Source organism: Drosophila nasuta, chromosome 3 (genome assembly GCF_023558535.2).
Source record: "Drosophila nasuta strain 15112-1781.00 chromosome 3, ASM2355853v1, whole genome shotgun sequence".
In the NCBI taxonomy this organism is placed as follows: domain Eukaryota; kingdom Metazoa; phylum Arthropoda; class Insecta; order Diptera; family Drosophilidae; genus Drosophila; species Drosophila nasuta.
This window is the reverse complement of record NC_083457.1, coordinates 31,137,400-31,160,897: the sequence shown is the minus strand read 5'-3', so window position 1 is coordinate 31,160,897 and position 23,498 is coordinate 31,137,400. Positions and strand designations below refer to the sequence as shown.

General features: G+C 35.4%; 4 protein-coding genes across 4 annotated transcripts; all 4 read right to left on the bottom strand.

The window, feature by feature from the left end:
• Window positions 1-372: 372 nt before the first annotated feature.
• Window positions 373-1,137, bottom strand: LOC132792556 (ficolin-2-like). Its single transcript, XM_060801980.1, has 2 exons — window positions 580-1,137; window positions 373-502 (listed from the first exon to the last, which is right to left on the bottom strand). Exons 1-2 carry the CDS (start codon window positions 729-731, stop codon window positions 433-435), a joined length of 222 nt encoding a protein of 73 aa, XP_060657963.1. The 5' UTR covers window positions 732-1,137; the 3' UTR covers window positions 373-432.
• LOC132788167 (uncharacterized) lies at window positions 978-2,041 on the bottom strand. Its single transcript, XM_060795499.1, has 3 exons — window positions 1,949-2,041; window positions 1,165-1,884; window positions 978-1,067 (listed from the first exon to the last, which is right to left on the bottom strand). Exons 1-3 carry the CDS (start codon window positions 2,024-2,026, stop codon window positions 978-980), a joined length of 888 nt encoding a protein of 295 aa, XP_060651482.1. The 5' UTR covers window positions 2,027-2,041.
• Window positions 2,042-21,300: 19,259 nt separating this feature from the next.
• Window positions 21,301-22,134, bottom strand: LOC132792996 (fibrinogen-like protein 1-like protein). The gene is made up of 2 exons (XM_060802552.1): window positions 21,462-22,134; window positions 21,301-21,386 (listed from the first exon to the last, which is right to left on the bottom strand). The coding sequence occupies exons 1-2, from the start codon at window positions 22,052-22,054 to the stop codon at window positions 21,323-21,325; spliced, it is 657 nt and encodes a 218-aa protein (XP_060658535.1). The 5' UTR covers window positions 22,055-22,134; the 3' UTR covers window positions 21,301-21,322.
• On the bottom strand, window positions 22,056-22,906 carry LOC132788166 (uncharacterized). The gene is made up of 3 exons (XM_060795498.1): window positions 22,838-22,906; window positions 22,135-22,774; window positions 22,056-22,069 (listed from the first exon to the last, which is right to left on the bottom strand). Exons 1-3 carry the CDS (start codon window positions 22,898-22,900, stop codon window positions 22,056-22,058), a joined length of 717 nt encoding a protein of 238 aa, XP_060651481.1. The 5' UTR covers window positions 22,901-22,906.
• Between the last annotated feature and the right edge of the window lie 592 nt (window positions 22,907-23,498).

The following is a 23,498-nucleotide window of genomic DNA, read 5'->3' as shown; positions in this document are numbered from 1 at the left end:
CCTTATTACCTGCTTTATTATAACTTTGTGCCAACATGAAGGACTTAGACCAATTGCCAATTATCCGATCTGCTCGTCCGCAGTACAAAAATATGAATCCATGAGCATGCTAAAGATATAGGCAAATAACATACCTCTCACTTGACCCTTGGCGGCCTCATAATTTTGCTGCTTTTCATCAATATTTCAGTAGTAGATACATATATATTCACTATAAAAGAAGCATAAGAGCGCTGAGGAACTTCAGTTGCAAATTGGAATTCTTCATATTCAATTCTCACCGTGTTGGGTTTCATCAACCACCTGGATTTAGAGTAGTAAGGGCAACAATACAACATTTAAACTGGAAGCGTACTATCGAATCCACTCAAAGCATTTTATTTACATATCGAAAACATTTATCAATCCAATTTTCAAATTAGTATTTTGTAATTATTTGGGGCGTATAAGCATTACCATTTCCTTCAGCGAACTGCAAAATATATAGAGATCAAGATAGGGACTGCAAAAAAATATAAAAATTATATATATTAAAAACATTTGTTTATTAAGTGTGCAAAAAACATTTTAAATATTTACCAATTACAATCGTTGTACCACCAGCCAAAACCGAAATCAGCAGCGCAATTTGCAGAGCCTTCATTGTCATTGTCGCGATCGTATGTTGTGAATTTCATGCCATCAATGAAATAGCGTTCTAAGACAGTATTTCCAGTAGAGTCTCCCAGCATCAGTTTGTATCCAATATATTCATCAGATATTTTAAAATCTTCGTAATGATCCCAAAACAATCCGTTGCCTGATGAGAAACTAACATAAAGCTCGTGCCGCCGCAATTTCGTGAGTTGATGTATCTTCTCCAGTCCCAGGAAAAAAATCTCTTTGCATGAAACCAAATCCTTCACGATAAGCGGCCCAATCCCTATTGAGACTCGGCTTTTCACTCATCCGGTGTATGACTAACCAACCTGGCCCGGCTAACTGATTATTACACAAAACTTCGAAAGAACCAAAGCCAATAACATTGATTTTGTGAATACCAGGATTTTCAGTAAATGCAAGGCAATCTGATGGAAGATTATTTACTTTATCAACTTCTGCTTGACATAACTGGTTATCCCTTTTTTTAATTAGTAACTCTGATTGAAACTCTTTTAATATCACCTTATTTGATTTCATCTCATTCGTCATGGCTCTGATCTTTTTGCTATTTCTTAAAATAACTTCATCTTTTTCAATAAGACTGGAATTTAGATTTCTCAATTGAACCTCACAAATTTTGATTTTTTCAGATTTATATGCTAAATCGCTTTTACATTCTTCAAAATGGTTTGATTCTACTGTTAATCCGTCACGCTGCACTTTAATCTGCGACTCCAATTTACTTAATTCCTCTACTTTAATTTGACATAAATTAAGATTGCTATTTATTCCTTGTATTTTGTTTTTCTCATCTTTTAATTGCAATTCTAAATTCTTATTGCTGAAATTCATTCTAGTTATTTCGTTACTAATTACCATACGACTAGAATTCAATTGATTCAGTTCAACTTCTAATCTAGCCAACTTCTTGGTTTGACTCGTTAATTCGCCCTTGCATTTAACATTGTTCTCAGTTAATAGACCATCTATTCTATTTTGTAGATCGATTTGAGATCGCAATTCTTTGATCAATTTCACATTATTTTCCTGTGATTCTTTTATCAATTCTATATTATTCTCCTGCTGAACTAGCTTTTCTCTCAACTCCTTAATGATTCTATCTTTCGATTCACTTTTCATTAAATCTTCGCTCACTTGGCGCAAGTAATCTAGCATAGGCTTAACAACGGAGTAGGTATAACTGCGGCACTGTTGTTCCATTTCTCGATTCAGTTCACAAGTCTGGCAAGGACAATGAACATTCAGAATTTTGCACTCACTTTACACATTTAATGTTGTCTCTCACCTCGTCACCAAAAGCTGCAGCAGCAGAGAAATGTTGTGCTAAGAGTATCACAATTAGATTTATTATAATTCGCTTCATTTTGATTTTGGCAACCGCACGGCATCCGGCATAAAACGCAACTAAATGATACCGAATTAAAATCAAATTTAATATGTTGAAATTGAATCTGAGTGCAAATGAGCGATTGCAAATTCTCATTTTATTTGCTAATCACAAAAACACAACAAAAAAAACCGAAAATGGAGCATGTCTATTATTAAAGTCGGGCGCGATAACCTCTAACATCCAAAACTGATGTTGGTGGGCTAAGAAAGGCATTTTTGACTGTTTAAAGTACAGTGCACATTTTAACAGTTTAGTTATACAAACTTGTACACTTATATTGGCTTCACTCTAGAAAGTAAGGCTTTTTCTTAGCCTGCCACTTTACTTGATTTCAATGACTTTTCTATTCACATTCATGACCATGAATAAGTAACTTCAACAAAACACTGACAGCTACAAATCTCTTTTAACAACCGATCCTAATTATTATATATCTTAATATCTATGCACACTTTATTCAAAAGAAAACAACATTTGCTGCTCAGCACTTTCGATTGGTTTTCGTTTGAAGGCAATTTGCACATTTGATGATTTTTGAGTATGGAAAACAAAAGCAAACTCATTTAAGTATTTGTGGTATAAGAATATTTAATCCTGATGAGCAGTCTGCCACTTGCCAGGCCAAATATCAGTTATGAAAGATCAGGTGATGGCGAATATCTGGCCATAAATCAGAAAAACAGAAAACATGTTCATTTGTTAGCGATTGCCAGCAGGATCAACGAAAGGATCGAGGGGAAATCGTGGAGCGAAGAGCAGAGCGGATTAAGGCGCGCGCCAATTGCTTTCTGAGGGAAGCCTGGGAACCAGATCCCAAAACAAAAATAACAAAGAACGACAAACCTGCCTCAGACACGGGTGCTATAAGTGCACAAAAAGGTCAGAGACAATCGGAAAATCGCTGGAAAAAGGACTCAGGTGATGGCTGCAGGTTTAGCGCGCTTCTCGGCAGCGTGGGAAACTCAAAACTTGAGAAAAACGGTAGGCAACCAAAAATTATACCTCTGGCATGTGCAGAAAATCCATCATAACAGCTGACAATGGAAATAGAAATTCCCCGGTGAACAATATACCAAGGGTCACTGACAGCACCCGAAGACGAGGTAGTCTAACTGTCTCGCGCTACCTGGCCACAGGTGTGCCAACAATACTGCACTCGCTATCCCGCTCTTCAGCTCTCTCTCTTTCTCTACTATATTTGACTCTTTCGCTCGTTCTGCTTGCTCTCCAATTAGTCAGTCATGTAAACCTAAGAAGTGATTCTCGAACGTTCCTCAGTTAACACGCAGTTTGGATTTTGTCAAGCATATATTACTCTGATCGGCTTGCGAGTTGATCCTTAAAGCTACGGATCTCTTTAAAACCTCGTTTGGGCATAACGATTATTCATGTTTTTATTCATAAGTATAACAGCCTTGAAATATTCTTAAATATAAACGTATTATAACTTTGTGTCTGTTGGAAATGTATGTAACACACTGAAGAAGTCATCTATTACCCCATTAAGTATATATATTCTGGATCAGGGTCAATAGCCGCGTGGTTTGTCTAACTGACTGTCCATTTGTCCATATCAAACACTCGAATTTCAGAGACTGTAAGAGCTATATTTTTTTTTCGTCAGCACTTTTTGCACCCAGTTCAACTTGGTTTCAAATTTTTGTCACGCCCACTTCCGCCTCCGAAAATCAATAAAAATTTGAATAGTAATCAAATAGAGAAGCTATTTTAGAGCATACATTAAGACTACAGTATTTCAAAATTTGGTTGAAATCAGATAAAAATGGTGTAATAATTTAAGAAATATTTTCTTATTTAAGAAATACTTCTGATATGATATGATTGCTCATAATGTGTTGTGTGTTCTTAATGGCATTCGCATCTCTTAAAATACTAATACAGAACTACAATATAATTATTTGAAGTTCTTGATAAATAACACCAATGAATTATGATAGATTTTTAAGTTGAGCTAAGATATAAAACTTTTAACCCAACGACTTATGAAGAATTAACTAATTATTGGAAAGTCATTGTTAATGTTAAATGGAAAACTGTTTCGCTTTTGAATGTCATTAGAAACTTTGAAATGGTAAAAATAATATTTAATATATTACTGTTTTGTCTCCCACTCAATAAAAGTTCGAAATTCAATGAATACAATGAAAACAAAAATCATTTCATTTAAAATTTGCATACAGAATACGTGATGGCAAAATGAATTTCTCAGTTTTTATACGCTGCAAAAGTTCAACTTTCAACATGTTAATAATTCGATATGCCTAATGGAATATATGAAGATGTCAGGCGAAGAAAAAAGAAAACAATTTGCATCAAATACAAGTATATTTTATTTCGCTTGATTCGAATTTCAATTTCAGATTGAATTACAGTGGGCAACCAATTTTGAAATACTCGTGTTCCTATATGTAGATGCGACGGTTTATTTGTTTGCCAACAAAATATATATTTATAGCTCTGTGTGTGTGTGAGAGAAGTGATAGCATAAAGGGGGGACATGGAAAGGGGTTCAATGCGGGGAGGGTTTTTTGGGTTCTTGGTGCTGGCGGGCAAATCGGACCATTTGTCTTGCGAGTATCGATTCAAGGAGCTGCGAACCCAAAAGGGCCGCCATTGACTCTTGGGCTGTCCAATTCAGTTGCACAAATGATTACCCAATTTCACGTGCTTAGATTGTAGTTCAAAAAAGGGTTGAGAAGCCCAGGAGAATGTTCGTCCTTCGCCCTCTCCTTCTCTGTCGTACTCACAAAAAACTGCCACGTTTAGAGAGCATTTGTGTCTGGTCGTAAGTCGTAAGAGTATTTCACATTTTGATTGATTGCTGCCAGTAACAGCGCACAAATTGAATGACCAACTGCTGCCCAATCGTGTCCTGCATCATCATCATGTCCGGAATCCTATGCTATAGCGAATCTATTCGTACGCATTCTTGTTCGGCCCAGTCAAAAATGATAAATAGACCAAATGACCCATTTAACTGTTGCGTTACGTCTTCGTCGTTCAAGGATACGTCAGCGACTCCTTTTGGCTATTTTTCTTCGAAAGCTGCTTAAAGTTGCCCCTAATTGAGTTTCTCTGATTGCCTCGAGAGCTTCTTTGCTGCTTAAATCCTTTTAATAGCCTCAGGCTAAGATACAAACACGATTTCTTGTGAACAACTTTTTGAAAATACGAAAATAAAACAAATGCAAAAGGATACTCAAAGGAGTCTGGCAACAGATGTAAAGTCATTGAACCGCTTTAATTACGCTTGTATTACATTCAGAGAGTTCTCCGTAAATAATTGCTCTAAGCTGCTCAAATTGTTCAAGTCTCTGGTATTGATTTGAATATATTACAAATGTATCGATTTTCTGAAATTCTCATGAATTCAATGCTTAGTGTGGAAATACGGTACTCAGTAATTAAGTTTATTTACTTATTATATTTTTAGCTTGCAACGAAATTTTATAGAAACTTGTTCAAGATATTGTAGCATATCTTTTTATTTATAATTGTTATTGAATTTTAAACAAATTGTGTTTTTTTTTAATTGTATTATTAAAAAAATTGTTAAGATTAAAAGGATTAAAAATGGATATTTGTATTCTTAGTTTCATATGTAAATCTCTAAAATCTGGAAGCTTGCTTATAAAATGATCTGCAAATTAAAGTTAATCTTCTTGATGTTTAGATACTTAGTTAAAGTTGAGTTCATATTATTATTTATCATTTATATTAATAATTTTTTTTATAATAATAAATTTGCTGACTTAAAAAAAAAAGAATTATAAAAAATAAATTTGTAATTTTTAGACTATTATTTTAGGAATAAGTAAGATTTAGTATTTATGTCTTTCTCGGCGATTAATCTTTACAATTTTCTTAGCTTGCGCAGATATATTCAAAATGCAATATGTTCCCTTTATTTCAGTAAAGAATGCCAATAAAAAAAGTTGCAATTCAGTTGAGATTGTCTCTATTGAAATGCCACTCTCGATGGCTGAGTAATGACTATATTCAAACGTCTATTTATATGCCAGTCAATATGCCAAATACTTTAACTGTTTTGTATAGAGATAGAAGTGAACCCCTTGCTGGGCATTGTTTGGGCAACAGAGTGGCCACAATTAACCGTTTCAATTGTCGATATCCTGTCAAGGACTGACAATTATCGAGCGCACTCTCGCAACCAGAGAAAGGGAGGCCAAAAAAAAGGGATTTCCAAGTATCAGCTATCCATCAGTCCAGTCGACATAGCAATATATAAATGCAACAAAATGTTACATTTTCCATTCAATTATATTTTTGCTACTCTCCTTTGCTACTCTTTTCATTTTCTTCTTTGTTGCCATTGAACAAAAAGGCAACACTGCGGGGAGAGAAAGTGTGTGTCTAAGAGGGAAAGAGAGAAAGGGACTCTATACTTATTTTTTCGCATGCCTGAAACGAAGGACGGCAATTATAGGACAACAGGAGAGAAGTGAAAGGGAGTGAAAAAGGGAGTGCAAGCAAAAGGGTTCTACGGGCATTAGCCAGCTTTATAGGGCACACACCATTAGCAGAAATGCCAGAAAAGATACACGCCGAGAAGCAGAAAGAGTGAATTCTATCGTGGAGAGGGGGGAATGGAATGGAAAAATACATACAGTCTGTTACGTGTGTATGTGTGTGTGTGTGATAGATAGAAGAAGCCACCTTTGTTTGTCGTTTGGTCGTTTGCCTGGTGGAAACTGCAAAACGGCCAAACGGGGGAAAACTGGGTTCGGATCCGTGTTTGGGTTCGGGTCTGGGCTGTTACGGTCTCGAGTCCCGCCCACAATTTCCTGCGCTGTTGTCGCTGCCGCTGCCGGTGATGGCAAAGACTTTTAGCTGAAATGTCAATTGAGTAAAAATGTGCGTATTTTGCAAACAGAGCGAAAAATACTTATATAATATGGACACATATGGGTATGGGGATGGGAGCAGGCAAAAGGAAAAGCCAAAAGGATAAAATGTAAAAAGAAAAACTGCCGTTGCAAATGGAAAGCTTTTGGCTAAATGAGACGACAAGCGTCTTAGGTCTCCGGTCTTGGGTTCGTAATGGTTACAACAGCAACAACAGCAGCAGCAGCAGCTCCTGATAGTCGGCTAATAGAAATGCGTACATCTGTATAAAAGGGCATTTGGGGGGTCGAGGCAGGGAAGGAGGGCTTGAGAAATACCTCCCGAGGGCATGATTCACTGATAACTTGGCAGCTGCCATTTGGTTTTCGTATCACGAGCATTACTATCGATATGAAAAGTTGATAGAAGAGATAAGTTTCCCTTTACATTGATAAGGTTCTATCAAACAAAAAAATAAAAAGGAGGGGGACAAACGAGGGTCTTATCAGCTGGATTTGATTGAGAGGACAGTGCATACAAAGTGACCATGGAGGTGAAAATGTACACAGATGACTTTACTTAACAGCGATTTGAATGTGCCCATAAAAGGGCCCAATTGTTGCGAGCACTCGTATTTGTATAAATATATTTCGACACATGACTTGGCTTAGCACACATACATAAATAATGGGGCCAGAGAGGTGAGTAAATTACACAGGAGTGATAAATAGTATTTACTAAACACACACACGAGTTGTCTTCATCATGCTTGATAAATAAAAAGGGCTGCTATATCAAACAAGAAATGTTTAATTTAAACTAATACCATCGATGTTTATTAGAATAAGTATACGACGCGTTGATTTCAATCAATAGTGAGAAAAGTTATTTGATTAAACTTAAATCTAGATCAAACAAGAAATGTATTATTTAAATATAGTCAATCATTTAAATACGTATTTATTAGAATAAGTATACGCCGCATTGGTTTCAAATCAATAGAAAGAAAAGTTTTTTGATTAAATTTAAAACTGAACTTATCCCTTTAAATCTCTAAATAGGAAAAAGTTTTTTAAATTCCTCCGCTCAAAGAATTTCCCTCACAAAAATCGGCTTAATTTTGTTCGCTACACTAAGGAACATTAAAATTGTTTAAATAAATAACTTTTTGGAATTTTTATACGATCTACAAAAAAGAGGTGAACACAAATATTGACGCTAATTTTTATTTAAAAATTAAACTTGAAGAGGATGTCTATTATTTGACTTAAGATTTACTCTCTAGAAAAATCCTATTAGAAACACGACCTTAAAGGATTAGAAATGTAGCTTAAAACTCGAGCATACATGTGAGTAATCATCAGGATTGAAGGATACGTTCTCATATTGGTAAAAGCATTCGATTTTGTTGATTAGCATATTGATGATGCCTTTTTGCTGAAATGTGTGATAGATTTAAGTGAATCTGGAGATGATTTCGATACTTCTTCTTGTGTCGATTTCCTAACTCATTCGTAAGTGTTATTTGCAGCCTGGGTCGGAGCACATATTTCCGGCATGTGACTCATCAACATTGAAATGAAATCGAATAAACTTTTCGCCAGAGAGAGAGAGAGAGAGAGAGAGAGAGAGAGATGAGAACGTGAGCTTCACTTTGCTGCAGGTTCTGTTGTTTTGCTGTGGTTCAGTTTCGTTTTTAGTAGTGTTTACTTGCAGATATACTTGTACTGCATATTTACTAGCACCATCATCAGTCCGTCCGTCTGTCCGTCTGTCTGTCTGCTTGCCTGTTCGCTTGGCATGTCCATTGTTATTGCTGCCACTCAGTACGCAGTGCTCGTTGTATATGTGTGTGTGTGTGGCTATTTGCCCAGGATTTTGTCGGCTCTTTGGCATTGTTTGCTCGCATTGTTTCAGATGGGCGAGATGCACGTAGTTCGCATAGTTCATATTCAAGTCAGGCACTCGCTCCTCTCGAATCTCTCTCTGGCACTCATGCAAAACGCACAAAAGTGCGCACTGTGTCCTTTTTGTTTTTTTTGGCCAGCAAATACTGCTCGACTCGACTCCACTCCAATTCCAATTCTCATTCCATACAACATACAACATAGAACAGCATCAACTATCCTCCTATTGCACCTCGTCCTGCTTTCAACTTTTCTTTTGCTTTCTGTTGCTCCCACTCAACACAATGCCGTTGCCATTGTTTGCAAGGCTCGCAGTGAGCTCTATTTTTAAACACGTTTACAAAGAACTTCGCTTGGATTCTCTCGCTCCTCGCTCCTTTGAAATGCACACGTTGAGCCTGAAACAGTTTTTCCCTGTTTTTTGCCGGTTTTTCCATCTTTTTTTCCACTTTATTCACTTTTTGTTATTGGTCCTATGATATGTGTGCATTGAAACGTGTGTGCATGCACAAAAATGGGCAGTAAAGTTGCTGATATTATTGTCGGAGGGGTCAAAGTGCGTCCCTAACTCGGATTAAGTGTTTCTTAGTCCAGCGGAACTGCAGCCATTACCTGATCCGGTTGCAGGTTCCATGCCATTCCATCGGTTGCCGATCAACTAATCATGTTTCTCTGATCCTTAAAGGCGATTAAATGCAACTCATTGAGTGCAATACATTTAATATACATTCTTTATTGTTTTTATTAGTTTTACCTGACCTTATATTCATTTTTAACTCTACTTTGTTTAGTTTATTATATTTATTGTATAATAAAAATGCACTCGAAGTATCAAACCAACATATAAAGCGATTATGATCGCGACCTTCCCTTTAGAAACTTTCAGGAGGTTTTTTCAGTCATCTAATATTTTGTTAAGTTAGCTATAAAAAATAGTCTCTATTGGATATTGTTCATTTCTTCATAAACTTCGCTCCGTAAATATATTCAAGCAGTTTCACTAATCCCCAACCCTCATAAATCATGCTTGAAAATTCCGTGTGAGGCTCTCGAAGTTCTTCACTTAACTGTTTCGTAGTCAGAAAACTTTTCGATGGGCATAAATATGCGAGGATATAGTCATGTGGTTCCTGCAGTTTTTTAATTTTTTCGGGCAACAGAGTTGCCGAAACAATTTGAATAAAAAACAGTTTTAAATTTTTAATAGAAATCGCAAATGATATGCAAAGTTCAGACTCCTTTCAACATCGCTTCTGTGAACTTGGCATGTGGCAAGGCAACGTTCCGTTTTCATCAATTTTCACTTGCTTAGAACAGAATTAGAGAGAATTATTCGCTGAAGTAGAAGCTGGGCATGGGGAAAGAAATTGGTCAAAACAATAAGGACAAAGTCGTTTTGGCAAAACAGCAAAATTTCAATTGGATACAAATATTCAAATTGTTGGCAATATGTTTCGAGTGTTTTGAATCTTTAAGCTCTTTTCGCTAAACTTTATCGTACACTCGGCGAAATGAAAGAGGTTCTCATTGCCGTCATGTTAAAAGCAACATCCTAAGTCTAGAGTTTCATTTAGATAGACAGACGAGTGTATTTATTGGCATAGCAGGGTTTGGCTTATAAATTTTAGATGCTGCTCACTTAACTTTTAATTGGCAATTAGTTTCCAGTTACGCAGCAAATTTGGCGCAAGTTTTTCAATTATTGATGCTCAAATTGCCCGCTACGCAATATTCCACCTTCATCTCCCTTCTCATCCCTCCCTGCCCCTACATATTGAAGGGGCACACAACATGTTCGCGTTCCCATCCATTTGGTTGTCGAAGTAACAAATCCTGTGTGTGGCCAGATGCCCCGAGAGGCCATCAATTAAAAAAGAGCTGCAATGAATATTGCAATCGCTTAGCTGACTTTACTATTTTTTAACTTTTCCACTTTTCTACTTTTCCACTTTGCTACTTTTCCACTTTGCCCCAGCTCTGCCCCATTGTAATTTTCTCGAATAGTGTGCTCACTCTTTTTGCCATTTAATATTCAAATTGTGCCCGCTTCAGACACACGGCACATGCCAATAATTGCCTCCACTCCAACGCACGACACACACACACACACACACACACACACACACACACACACACACACACACACACACACACACACACACACACACACACACACACACATACACACACACACCCTCACACACTCGCATAATACTCGCACATTTCAAATGACTTCGATTTGATGGACGTAACACATTTGTTTACCAACTATTTGTGCATAGCATAGTGACAACATATAAATGACAGCGAATAGAAAATACCCTGTAAAAACATTCACACAATACTGAAATTAAAGAGCTTTACTTTGTTTTGATTTCACATATCTTAATAGTTCAAAATAAAAAATTAAGAAATAAGATTATTAATATTTATAATAACTAAAACAGTAATGGAAATTATTTTAGTAATTTACTATTATCTTATAATTTCGACTAGAAAATTCCCTACAATATCATATATAACAATCTTTTAATGAAAGCGAGCTGAACTTTAACAGTTCAACATAGTAAAGAAAGAAATAAAATTGTCTTTATTTATAATAAATCTAACAGCAATGTAAAATGTTTTTATAATTTATAATTGTCTTTTAAGTTTGAGTAGCAAATATCCTGCAATAATATACTAGTGAGCTGAACTTGGGGATACTTTGCACTAATTTAATATATCATAACAGGTCAACCAAGTAAGTAGAAAAATAAACATGTTAATGCTAAAAATTACAATAGAAAATGAACATTTACAATGCAAATGAACATTTTTTGTACTATTAGATTTTAGCATTATTCTTATAATATTCTTTCTAGCTAAAGCCATATAGATTATTCAATTTGATATTAAAAATTCTTATTTTTAATGTATATGTAAAAATTAATAAAATAACACTTTAAAAAGCTTTATTAGCAATGTAAACAAAACGGTAATAGGCGGATCTCATACTGGATATCAAGAATTAAATATGGAATATTTAAGGAAGCATTAATGAATTGAATTGAATTGAATTGAATGAAGCTAATGTTAATGCGTTTTGTTTTATGTGTTTATTGTAACAATTTAAAAGTATTATCATTTTTAAACATAACGTAGGGTATTCTGCAGTTAAGCAAGCCAGTAACTGCTGTAAAAACACGTTCAATTCCGGAGCATTTTGCTGGCTGGCTTTATAGTCAAATTGTGATCAAAGATTGGAGAAGATGAAGACAACGCGGGAGAGGAGGTAGCAAAGAGGGAGTCAAGGAGTCAAGAAGTCAGACAGGTAGCAAAGGCGAACTCAGTGAACTCAACGTTCAGAGTTCGACATTAAAAATGTAATAAATGTCATAAATTGTTAACAGTTGATTGCACTTGATTATTTTTCGTTGCTGTTGTCGTTGTAGTAAATTTCCCCCCCCGCCACCATCATCTGAGAGAAGCATCCCTGGGAACACCTACAACAATAACAACAATAACAACAATAACAATAATAACAGCATCGAGAAAATATCTTGAGCAAAACGATGCCAGCGATTTCTGCAGCAATAATAAAAGCGAAACGCGTGCGGTTTTAATGTCCCTCACACTCGCTATCGATAAACGAACGCAGCTCTTCGCCTCGCCTCCCCATCATGAAAACGATATCAAAGGATGCCAGGCAAGAGGCGGACAGGGAATTCGTCAGAGGGGGATGGGCGTCTAGGGAGGTCGTAAAGGAGACCAGATCTGAAATGCTGAGGACACAGATAGTGCGAAACATTCTCAAGTTGTTGTCATTTACGAGCTGTTTCCGTTCTTGATTTGAGTGAAGAGAACGCAAATGCTTACGTGCATATCATATCATATACTCGTAATACTTCAATAATATTTTATTATTTCATTTCAATATCAAAACGAAGCAAAACGAAACGAAACGAATCGGAAAGCAATGGTCAGCATCGCTGTGATGGCCGTCAGTCGATTTTAATTTGCCATTTACACATCATAAAATTTTGGAGCGTGTCTGTTGAGCTTAAAGAATCCCCAGGGCCGATTGTCCATTAGATAAAACGGCCACAACAACACCTTCTGCCATCGACCACGCCCACCTTCGCACCAGCTGCACAGTTGTTGTTGTTGAATGTGCGTGGGTTGCTGATAAGAGCCCAAAAGCAAAAGGCATTGATAAAGCGAATTATAACAAGTTGCAACGCTTCTTGGATACTCTTAACAAATATATTTTGAGTCACAAATTTGATATAACTTTTCTAAGAAAATGAATTGCAAATCAATAAAAAAAATTTAAATAAACAAATTTAAGAAATGAAAAAAAAAATTGGGTAAAAGATTAAAAAAAAATAAACTTTTTTTGCTTTGATGAATTTACTGTTTAATTTATTTATTCGTTTCCATATAAGAGCTAATATTTTAAATTAAAATGTATCACACTATGTTAAACTAAGTAAATATGCTACTATTATTATAATTTTTTTTTATTATTTTAGTAAAATTCATATTTCTTTTGCAAGGTTGCATACTCTTTGCAGAGCATTTGGACTCTAACTCTTTGCAGAATAAACTCCAATTGGGGGCAATACTGAACAGAAATTGGCATTAAATATCTAATCTCAGTTACTGACTGAGGGACACAAAAAAAAAACTATTCAAAATCTCATCTGGTATGTGGTCAGCTAACATTAAAGCACTGCCAACTTGAGCATGTTTTGCTTTTGCAATAGCAAGCCCACACATAATTTTTAATAGGCTTCTTGGGAGCCCAGGAGCACTTCATGGAAATTAAGCAAACAAAAAATGTGAGATACAAAAATAAATTTTGGATTGTCCCAGTTTGAATGTTGTCGCCTAACAAGCTGGCCGTATCGTCTATGCAAGCCTGGCATTAATATGAAAATCATGTAAAGCCGACCTTGTTGCCGAATTAGTTTGTTACCCCCTTCACCTTCCGCCCTCAACTTGCTGCCCCTCACTCATGTTCACAATCCAGTCGACGTCTCTTTCTCGTCTCTGGCCCAAAAACAACCTTAGCCTCAGCTCGAGCTTTGCATGCCCAATGCATTCCGTGGCAAACGAGAGCTTTGAAGTGCGCAGCGTTGGCCCCACAAAAATGGGCATATAATGTTTTATCAAAATACCCTGTAATTTGGCAATAATAGACGTAAGTCATATAATAAAATACTATAATTTAACAATACAATTTTATTTTCAACATTTTTTAAAAATTAATTTAAAGCGTCAAGTTTACTACAAAGTCGAAGAGTTAGAATTATCATTATTTTAAACATATGACTATCCTCTTAAATTATCTTCTATGTATGTAATTTTAGAAAAATATGGTAAACAATTATATAAAATTATTTTATAATTTGTTAAAAACTATGAATTAGATATAAATCATGACATTTTGTTGGTAATAACATAAACATTTGTGTATTTTTGAATGGATAATTCTGATGTGAAAACAATAATGAGATTTTCGCTTATTTTAAATAAACAATACTTCAACTCTTTGAAATAGAAATTAATTCTGATCATTTTTTAAAATTTTCACTTAATTCAAATAAAAACAAAATGAAAATTAATTTGTATTCTTTATATATTGAAATTTCAACCACTTTTTAATAATAAACTCGAATTTTGATTTTCATACTGAATTTGAATTATTTTAAAGAATAAGATAAATGAATTAAAATTAAATTAATTTTTAAAAGAATAAACATTTATTACTTTCACCTTGAATTAACTTCTTACATACTTACTTCTTACTTGTAACTTTAGAAAAAATGATATTACATGATACATAATGGTTTAGCAATGTATTGAAGGCTAAAAATTACATTTAAATAATGAGATTTAGTAGTAAAAGTATTTATATTTTATATGTATTTCTATATGCATTATTCTGATGGATCTTCTACAAAAAAATCTATTTTAAAGTTCGATTTTTTTTTGTATTTTATTGAAATTTAGACATTTTTTAAAAAAATAATTGCAAACAAAAATTCAAAAGGAATTTGATTAAATTTGAAAAGTACAGGGTATGCGGAAATCGACCTATTTTGGTGTGTTCATTATTACTTATTGTTATTGTTGTTGTTGTTGTTGTTGTCGGAGTGTTGTTGGGCCGTTACACGTGTGAGACTAAACCCTGGAAGAGTGGACCATTATGTGGTCTTGTGTGTTTTGGGGGGACCAAAAAAAGAAGAAGAAGAAGGTGAAGAAGGAGTCGAAGGTGAAGGTGAAGAAGGGGTTGCTACGACTATTGGCAAATTTCATTGGAGTGTTTGTGTTTGCGTTTGTAAGTGAGTTTGTTTAGTTTGCTAGGAGGCGTGGTTTTTGAGGGGTAGATATACAGACGAACGAACGTATGTGTGTGTGTGTATGTCTGTGTGTAGTATATAAGGCGCTTAATATGCAAAGTTTGTAACTTAATTTAAATTCCCTTGGCGTGCACTTATTACTTTGTGCCAACTTTGTTGCTGTTGCCTGGCACTAAAACTAAAACTGAAACTACAGCGACAACAAAAACAACAACAACAGCAGCAACGACAAGTACAGCTACAATAGCAACAAAATGAGCAGCAACAACAACTTGGCAGAGCCCACACTTTGTAGTAAGTCGCACATGAAAACAATTTTTTGATAATTAAAGTTGAGCATTCTTCGCCAGCATGTGTGTGTATGTGTGTGTGTGTGTGTGTGTGTGTATGTAGGCCCCAAGCAATTGCCTCTGTTGGCATTGGGCCCTGGCTCCATTTCAAGTGTCAGGTTTCGCCGAGTTGAAAAGTTGAACCCAGTAAACAAGAAATACAACAAGCAAAAAACGAATACGAATACGAAAAAAAAAACTATGCCTCAACTCTGACAATCCCCGACTTTGCCGACTATTCCAACTCGTATCGTTGCATGTTTACAGCAAAGTATTCTCGTATTCTCCATGCTTAGACATTCATTGGACGCTTACCAAGAGTTCTTCACAAGCGAACTGAGAGATCCCCAAAAAACTTTTTGACTGCTCCACATTTTCCTTGGCTGCTCGCAATATTGCAACTTCTGCTTAATTATAATTGTTTTTCGCCCATTCCAATTCCAAATTAGCCAAACCAATTTGCCAACGTAATCAAATCCATCAGTTTAAGTTTACATATTGAGGTCAGTTTTTTGTTTCTTAGGTTGTGAAGCAATTATGTCCAACAATTTGTAGCAAGAAATTAAAAAAATAATAATAATATAAGTGTAGCAATAATAATAAATTATGTGTATTTCATTCTATACTCATCAACATTGAAAGGTATCCTAAAAAGTTTTTATTATTCAATATTTTAAGTAGAAATTTCAATACACTACAAAAAAAAGTTCTAAATTCATGATTTTGGTCATAGTACTAAGAATTTTGATCTGAAAATCTTAATGTTGGACAACACATCTTGATTTTAAGAATATTTAATAAGAGACACAAATTCGTTTTAATAAGACGAAAAAATTCTATAGTTATAGTTAAATGGTTCACGTCTATATAAAAACTTTATACGAAATTCAATGGATTACAGTATTTTCCAACCTAAATCTAGTATATTTGGTCTTATTTTGATAATTTGACACTTTTTAGACTAATGTTCTTAGTTTAAAGAATTTGTTCTTAAAGAAATCTAATTTCAAGAATACATTTTTGAAGACGAATGTTATTAATTTTAGAAACTCATATTTTTCTCATTATATCAAATTAGGCAAGTTATTTGACATGGTTAAAGTTTAGTTATAGAAGAAGAGAAAGAATATTAATATTACATCAAGGTCACTTGTATGCAGAATAATATAAATTATCAATTTGTTCCAGAAAATTTCTTTAAATATCTTGAAACGCAAATGTACTTTGAATATATTAATAAATACTACCCACAAATATTAAAAGTTCTATATATTATATGTAAAACACTTCAATATGCACTGAAATAACAGCCAGGTGCAGTTGATATTGAGAGGAGAAAAATGTGGAAAGTGTGCAGAGCACTCTGAGCACAATAATAGACATATATAATCCTGTTAATGTCCTGGCGACCGGCTGTTTGCCGGTGGAAAGTTCCAGTAAAATGCTTAAATAAATAAATAAATATTTGGAGCCCAGCTGCGAGGCCCATGACAATTCGAATTGGATGGGACAGGATGGGATGCCATGCGATGGGATGAGATGGGGGCGAAATGAGGCTGGCAGGACATTATTTAAATTGCCATCAGGTTAGGACAGGCAATAAATTGAAATGCGCACACAGATGATGATGAAGGGACCAAACAGAGTGAGAGAAAGAGAGAGAGAGAGTGAGAGAAAGAGAAAGACAATTGCGTGAAATGCATTTAAATAAATCAACTTTGGCGTTGTAAACAATGCGGGAAACGAAAACAAGCGTAATACATACATATATTTTGACATCATTTCAAATGCGACATAATTAAAAATGTCAGTTGTTTTGCCACAATAAACCAGCTCGCAGCACTTGGCAACCCCAACACGAAAAGCAACAACAACTTCAGATGGAGTTGCCCCCAAAGGAACTTGATCGCACCTGCACGAAAAACTTTTCGCACATAATTTATATACTTATGTTGCTGTTGTTGTTGTTGTTTATAACGCTGTTGTTTGGATGTGTGTGTGACAATCACAGAAATAGAATTTCTTATAAGCAAATGCGAATGAAAGTGGATGTAGAAGGAGAAGGTTTTGTGCCACCAAAAATGCCAACAATGCGCGCTTGTCACTCGAAATTACTTTATGCAAAGGTTCGAGGTGAGCTGTGTATGAGTGTGTGTATCCATGTGTGAGTGAAGCTATGTGTGTGTGGAGTGTGGGACGTCGGCAAGTGACAGGCAAACCAGCGAAGCAAGCAAACCAACAGCAGCAGCAGCGACAGCGACAGCATCAGCTCATCCTTCTCAGTCAGCTCATCCTGGCCGCGATGTGCCTAGTCCTTGCACGTCCCCAGTCCTTAGTCCTCGACAGTCCTTTGCCACTGTCTCTGTCTCTGTCTCTGCTCTGCTCTGTCTCTGCTGTGTCCTGCCCCATGCTCTCTATTCCCGCAGGAAACACTTGCTGCTTATGGATTTCACAACAGCATCGCAAATTTTTTGTCATTTCGTCTCTGCGCGCATTTTACAAAGTGGCAAGTGCCAACTGAAAATGTTTGCTACACCAACCGCAGTCTCATCCTCGCCCCCTCCGCTCCGCTTCGCTCCACCTCTCCGTTCCGTTCTGTTGCCATCAACGACACACCAATTTACCGTTCGCATCTTTCTTCATCATGTGGCAGAGGCTCAAACAACATGACGTTTTTATTTTTTTGTTCGCCTCGCCTCCTCATCGCGAGCTCGGGGATTGTTTGCATTTGTGAATATGTAAATATTTTTCAGCGCGTTGCACGATCCAAGCCAAGTGCCATGTGTCCTCCAGGAGATACTGGCTCCATCTCTTCACCTTCCTCTCACTGCTCTGCTTGTGTGTGTGTGTGTGTGTGTGTGTGTGTGTGTGTTGTGCTGGTGAGGAATGTGGCAAGTTATGGCGCATGCTGGTTCCAGCCACCAAATCGTAATTGTGTCTGTGACTGTGTTACGAGATTTGTCTTTTCATTCCCTCTTCGCTTGGGGTTTTCTTTTTTGTCGCCCAGCACAGTGCATAGCTATTGCTTCCTTTTCAGGGATAAATCAAGTATTTATAGAGACACAGTTTAACATTAACTATTGTCAGCTAAATTGCAAAAGTCACTAATATACAATTGTTGTCCGTCTTCCTTTTTTATCATAATTTTTGTAGCATACTTTTGAGCGCAAGGTTCTTTGAGAACACAAATTAAAAAGAGCGAGGCTATAAAAGTTGAACGCAATTGATGAAACATGTTTATGTTATAGATGAATAAATTAATGTGTGGCAATTATTGTTATATTCATTTTTTTAATTTTTCAATTTTTTCTGCTGAACTAGAAATATGTATTGATCTCTTTAAAAACAATATCTAGTTAATGCTTTCTGTACTCCTTAATGTAGTTTTAGTAAATTTTCTTGTTTGGCAATTTTTGCTATAATTTTTTATTTTTAATTTTCTATTTTATCTTGTGTTTTTTTTTTGTGTGATTTTAGTGTTCTTTAATGCTGTCTTATTTCATTTCCAAGAAATCTATTATATTTTCTTTGGCAAGTCATTTTTTTAAATATTCTTTTTATCTTTGATTTATTGGACTATTTTTAGAACATATTTATATAACAATTTGTATGAATCATTTATTTCACATGCTTAGTCATTTAAATATTACACTATTGAATTTAATTTTTGCCAATTTAGTATATAACACGGCTTAATTCTTAATCGAAATCGTCTTGACTTATTTCCTCTCTACTCATAGTTATTTTCCTTTTTTTTGCTGGCTCCTCTTAAACTCAACAATTTACATATCTCCAGTCTCTTCTAGCAATTCTTCACTTAACATTTTTCAATTTAAATATCGCTAGCAACCAAAAAAAAGAGTTGATGGCATGACCATCTACCACTGTGCACCTGATGTTGTTATCCTGTTTTCCGTTTTCCCGCTTTCCATATGGAAGGAGGAGGGCAATCCAAACATTTCACGCATATGATTTATTTTTTCGTTTGCGAGTAAAAAATTTACAATTTCCGCTGCGTTTACCCCAACGAAACCATTTCGCGAGCACGCACGTGTGTGTTAGCCTGTGTGTGTGTGACAGTGTGTGCTTGTGTAAGAGTGTGTGTGTGAGTGTGTGTTGACTGCTCACCCACTGAGCGACCCACTGACTAATGTGGCCACATATGCCGCACATGCTGCTCGTACAGACGGACAGTGGAGCTTAGGGGAGCACAAGGCGAGAGCGAAAGAGAGAGGGAGATGGAAGAAGAGAGGAACAAGAGACGTTGTGATTCCTTTTGCGGCGCTTTGTTCCCCCTTTTTGACTAATGAGGTTGCCGCTCCATTTGTTGATTGCCGCAATCGTGATATGCCACGCCCCCATCCTTAGCACGCGCAACGGCGGCCAACATATGTTGTCTTCCTTCTCACTCTCTCTCTCTCTCTCTTGCTTCTTCTGCATCCTCAACAATGTTTACAAATTTTTTCCATTCTTCCTGCATGTGTGTATGTGTTGTTTTTTTGTTCCCTGTATTTTACAAATTTATGCAAAAATTCGCATCATTTTCAAACGTGCTTCAGCGGTAAATTGTTCCCTTAGCTACATTTTGGGTAAATCAATTGCTTGAACTAAGTTGTTGATGCCGGATACCGGATATGCTTGTTACATTCTCTCTCTCTTTCTTTCTCTCTCGTTCTCTTGCCATCTTGCAACTGGCTTGTCAAGTTCTTTTTTGCTTAGATGCTACGATAAAGTTAAGAAGAACAATGTTTATGATGAAAGGAAATCCATGGCTTGAATAAGCTAGAAAGTTATGGCCTGACTTAATTCAAATGGGAAATCATCAATTAATAGTTTGTGCTCAACTAATATTTTTGCTATATGTTTTATTTATTATTTTGCTTTGCAGGCGATTTGAAGTATAATTCGATTCACAGTAGTTTTGTTAATTGCAATTATCGATATAAAATATAAGAATAATAAAGTCTGCAAATTATATTCTCAAAAATATAAAAATTATTTTATTTCTTTTCTTCTAAATAACGTTTCATTTTGTGAAATTAAATTAATAATAAAAAAGATCTCAGAGACTATAAGAGATAGCGATCGATGTTATAATAATTTTCGACAGCACTTGATAAGATTGCACACAGATCAAGTTTTCACTCAGGCCTAATTTTGAAGCTAAAGCCTGGACAATAATTGCGATACAGACAAGAATAATTATAGTTCTTATGATTTCTGAAAATTTGGTTGCAATCAGATAAAAAATGTAAAAAATATTAAATAGAATCTTTTGCATTGGATAAAATGCTTAGTAACTTACTACAGGTCTTAATAGCTTTGGCTGAAAATCATGTAATGTAGTCATTATACCAAATATATATTTGGTATTTGGTATATTTTAAAATTAATACTGTCCTGATTTACTTTTATTCACAATGGGAAGCGGGTATCTTACAGTCGAGCACACTCGAATGTAGTTTTCTCAGATTCTGAATAATTGCTAATTATACGATCTGTTCTTCCGCAGTACAAAAGTTGTAGGACTCGACTTAATATGGATCCTTCAGCATATCAAAGACATAGACATACCTCTCATATATATTTACTAAAAAAGAAGCCTAAGAACGCTGCGCTATGGAACTTCAGTTGTAATTTGTAATTCTTCATTTTCAATACTCACCGTTTTTAGTTTTATCAATCGCCTGGATTTGGAATGGTAAAGGCAACAATGCAACATTTAAATTTGAAGCGTACTATCGAATCCACTCAAAGCATTTTATTTACATATAGAAAACATTTATCAATCCAATTTTCAAATTAGTATTTTGTAATTAACTATATGGGGCGTATTAGCATTATCATTTCCTTAATCGAACTACAAAATACATAGTTTTCAGCACTGCAAAAAATATAGAAATTATATATTTAAATACATTTGTTTATTAAGTGTGCAAAAGACATTTGAAATATTTACCAATCACAATTGTTGTACCACCAGCCAAAACCGAAATGAACAGCACAATTTACACGCCCATTATTGTCATTGTCGCGATCGTGTGTTGTGAATTTCATGCCATCCGTGAAATACCGTGTTAAATATAAATCTCCATACATTTCTCCCAACTTCAGCGCGTATCCATTATCTTCATCAGATATTTTAAAATCGTCGCAATTTAACCAAAACTTTTGGCCGTCTGATAAGTCTACTTTCACAAAAATATTGTGCCTCCGCAATTTCGTGAGTTGATGTATCTTCTCCAGTCCCAGGAAAAAATCGCCTTGCATGGAACCAAATCCTTCACGATAAGCGGCCCAATCCCTATTAAAACTCTGCTTTCCTTGAATAACTCCTTGTTGTATGACTAACCAACCTGAGTCTTCCTGATCATTTCTACACAGAACATCGAAAGATCCAAAGCCCAAAACATTGATTTCGTGAATACCAGGATTTTCAGTAAATGCAAGGCAATCTGATGGAAGATTAGTTATTTTTTGAACTTCTGCTTGACATAACTGGTTATCTCTTTCTTTAATTAGTAACTCTGATTGGCACTCCTTTAATGCCATCTCATTTGATTCTACCTTAATTGTCGAGCCTATGATCTTTTCGCTATATCTTGAAATAAATTCATCCTTTCCAATAAGACTGGAATTTAATTTTCTCAATTGAACCTCATATATTTTGATTTTGTTAGATTTATCTGCTGATTCCGTTTTACATTCTGCTAAATGGTTTGATGCTATTGTTAATCTGTCACGCTGCACTTTAATCTGCGACTCGAATTTACTTAATTCATCTACTTTAATTTGACATAAATTAAGATTGCTATTTATTGCTAGTATTTTGTTTTTCTGATCTTTTAATTGAAATTCTAAATCTTTATTGCTGATATTCATTCTAGTTATTTCGTTACTAATTACCAAATGACTAGAATTCAATTGATTCAGTTTAACTTCCAATTTGGCCAACTTCTTGGATTTACTCGCTAATGCGCCCTTGCATTTAACATTGTTCTCAGTTAATAGACCATCTATTCTATTTTGTAGATCGATTTGAGATCGCAATTCTTTGATCAATTTCACATTATTTTCCTGTGATTCTTTTATCAATTCTATATTATTCTCCTGCTGAACTAGCTTTTCTCTCAAGTCTTTTATGATTTTATCCTTCGATTCACTTTCCATTAAATCTTCGCTCACTTGGCGCAAGTAGTCTAGCATAGGCTTAACAACGGAGTAGGTATAACTGCGGCACTGTTGTTCCTTTTCTCGGTTCAGTTCACAAGTCTGGCAAAGATGAAGAATATTCAGAATGTTGCACTCACTTTACACATAAATGTTGTCCTTCACCTCGTCACCAAAAGCTGCAGCAGCAGAGAGTATCACAATTAGATTTATTATAATTCGCTTCATTTTGATTTTGGCAACCACACGGCATCCAGCATAAAACGCAACTAAATGAGACCGAATTAAATTCAAATTTAATATGTTGAAATTGAATCTGAGTGCAAACGAGCGATCGCAAATTCTCATTTTATTAGCTAATCACATAAAAACAAACATCACGGGCTGACATTGAAAATTGAGCATGTCTATTTTTAAGGTCCGTTGTGATAACCTCTAACATCCAAAACTGATGTTGGTGGGCAAAGATAAGCATTTTTGAATGAAGTGCAGTGGACACCTCTTTGGATGTACACTTCAGTAGTTTAGTTATGCAAACTTGAAAGTGTGCACTAATCTTGGCTTCACTCTAGAGTGTAAGGCATTCTCTTAGCCTCCCACTTTACTTGATTTCAATTACTTTTCTATGTACATTCATGACCATGAATAAATATCTACAACAAAACACTGACAGCTACAAATTTCTTTGAACAACCGATCCTAATTACGATATATTTTAATATATATGCACTCTGTATTCAAAAGAAAACAACATTTGCTGCTCAGCACTTTCGATTGGTTTTCGTTTGAAGGTAATTTGCACATTTGATGATTTTTGAGTATGGAA

What these genes read in the sequence shown, in the direction of transcription:
- LOC132788167 (XM_060795499.1), bottom strand. Translation starts at nt 2,026, where the DNA reads ATGAAGCGAATTATAATAAATCTAATTGTGATACTCTTAGCACAACAT. An exon ending in CTGCAGCTTTTGGTGACGAG is followed by an intron (nt 1,885 to 1,948) that starts GTGAGAGACAAC and finishes TGTCCTTGCCAG; the next exon opens with ACTTGTGAACTGAATCGAGA. An exon ending in ATGAGATGAAATCAAATAAG is followed by an intron (nt 1,068 to 1,164) that starts GTGATATTAAAA and finishes ATCTTCCATCAG; the next exon opens with ATTGCCTTGCATTTACTGAA.
- LOC132792556 (XM_060801980.1), bottom strand. Translation starts at nt 731, where the DNA reads ATGCTGGGAGACTCTACTGGAAATACTGTCTTAGAACGCTATTTCATT. An exon ending in TGGTACAACGATTGTAATTG is followed by an intron (nt 503 to 579) that starts GTAAATATTTAA and finishes ATTTTTTTGCAG; the next exon opens with TCCCTATCTTGATCTCTATA.
- LOC132792996 (XM_060802552.1), bottom strand. Translation starts at nt 22,054, where the DNA reads ATGGCATTAAAGGAGTGCCAATCAGAGTTACTAATTAAAGAAAGAGAT. An exon ending in TGGTACAACAATTGTGATTG is followed by an intron (nt 21,387 to 21,461) that starts GTAAATATTTCA and finishes TATTTTTTGCAG; the next exon opens with TGCTGAAAACTATGTATTTT.
- LOC132788166 (XM_060795498.1), bottom strand. Translation starts at nt 22,900, where the DNA reads ATGAAGCGAATTATAATAAATCTAATTGTGATACTCTCTGCTGCTGCA. An exon ending in CTGCAGCTTTTGGTGACGAG is followed by an intron (nt 22,775 to 22,837) that starts GTGAAGGACAAC and finishes CATCTTTGCCAG; the next exon opens with ACTTGTGAACTGAACCGAGA.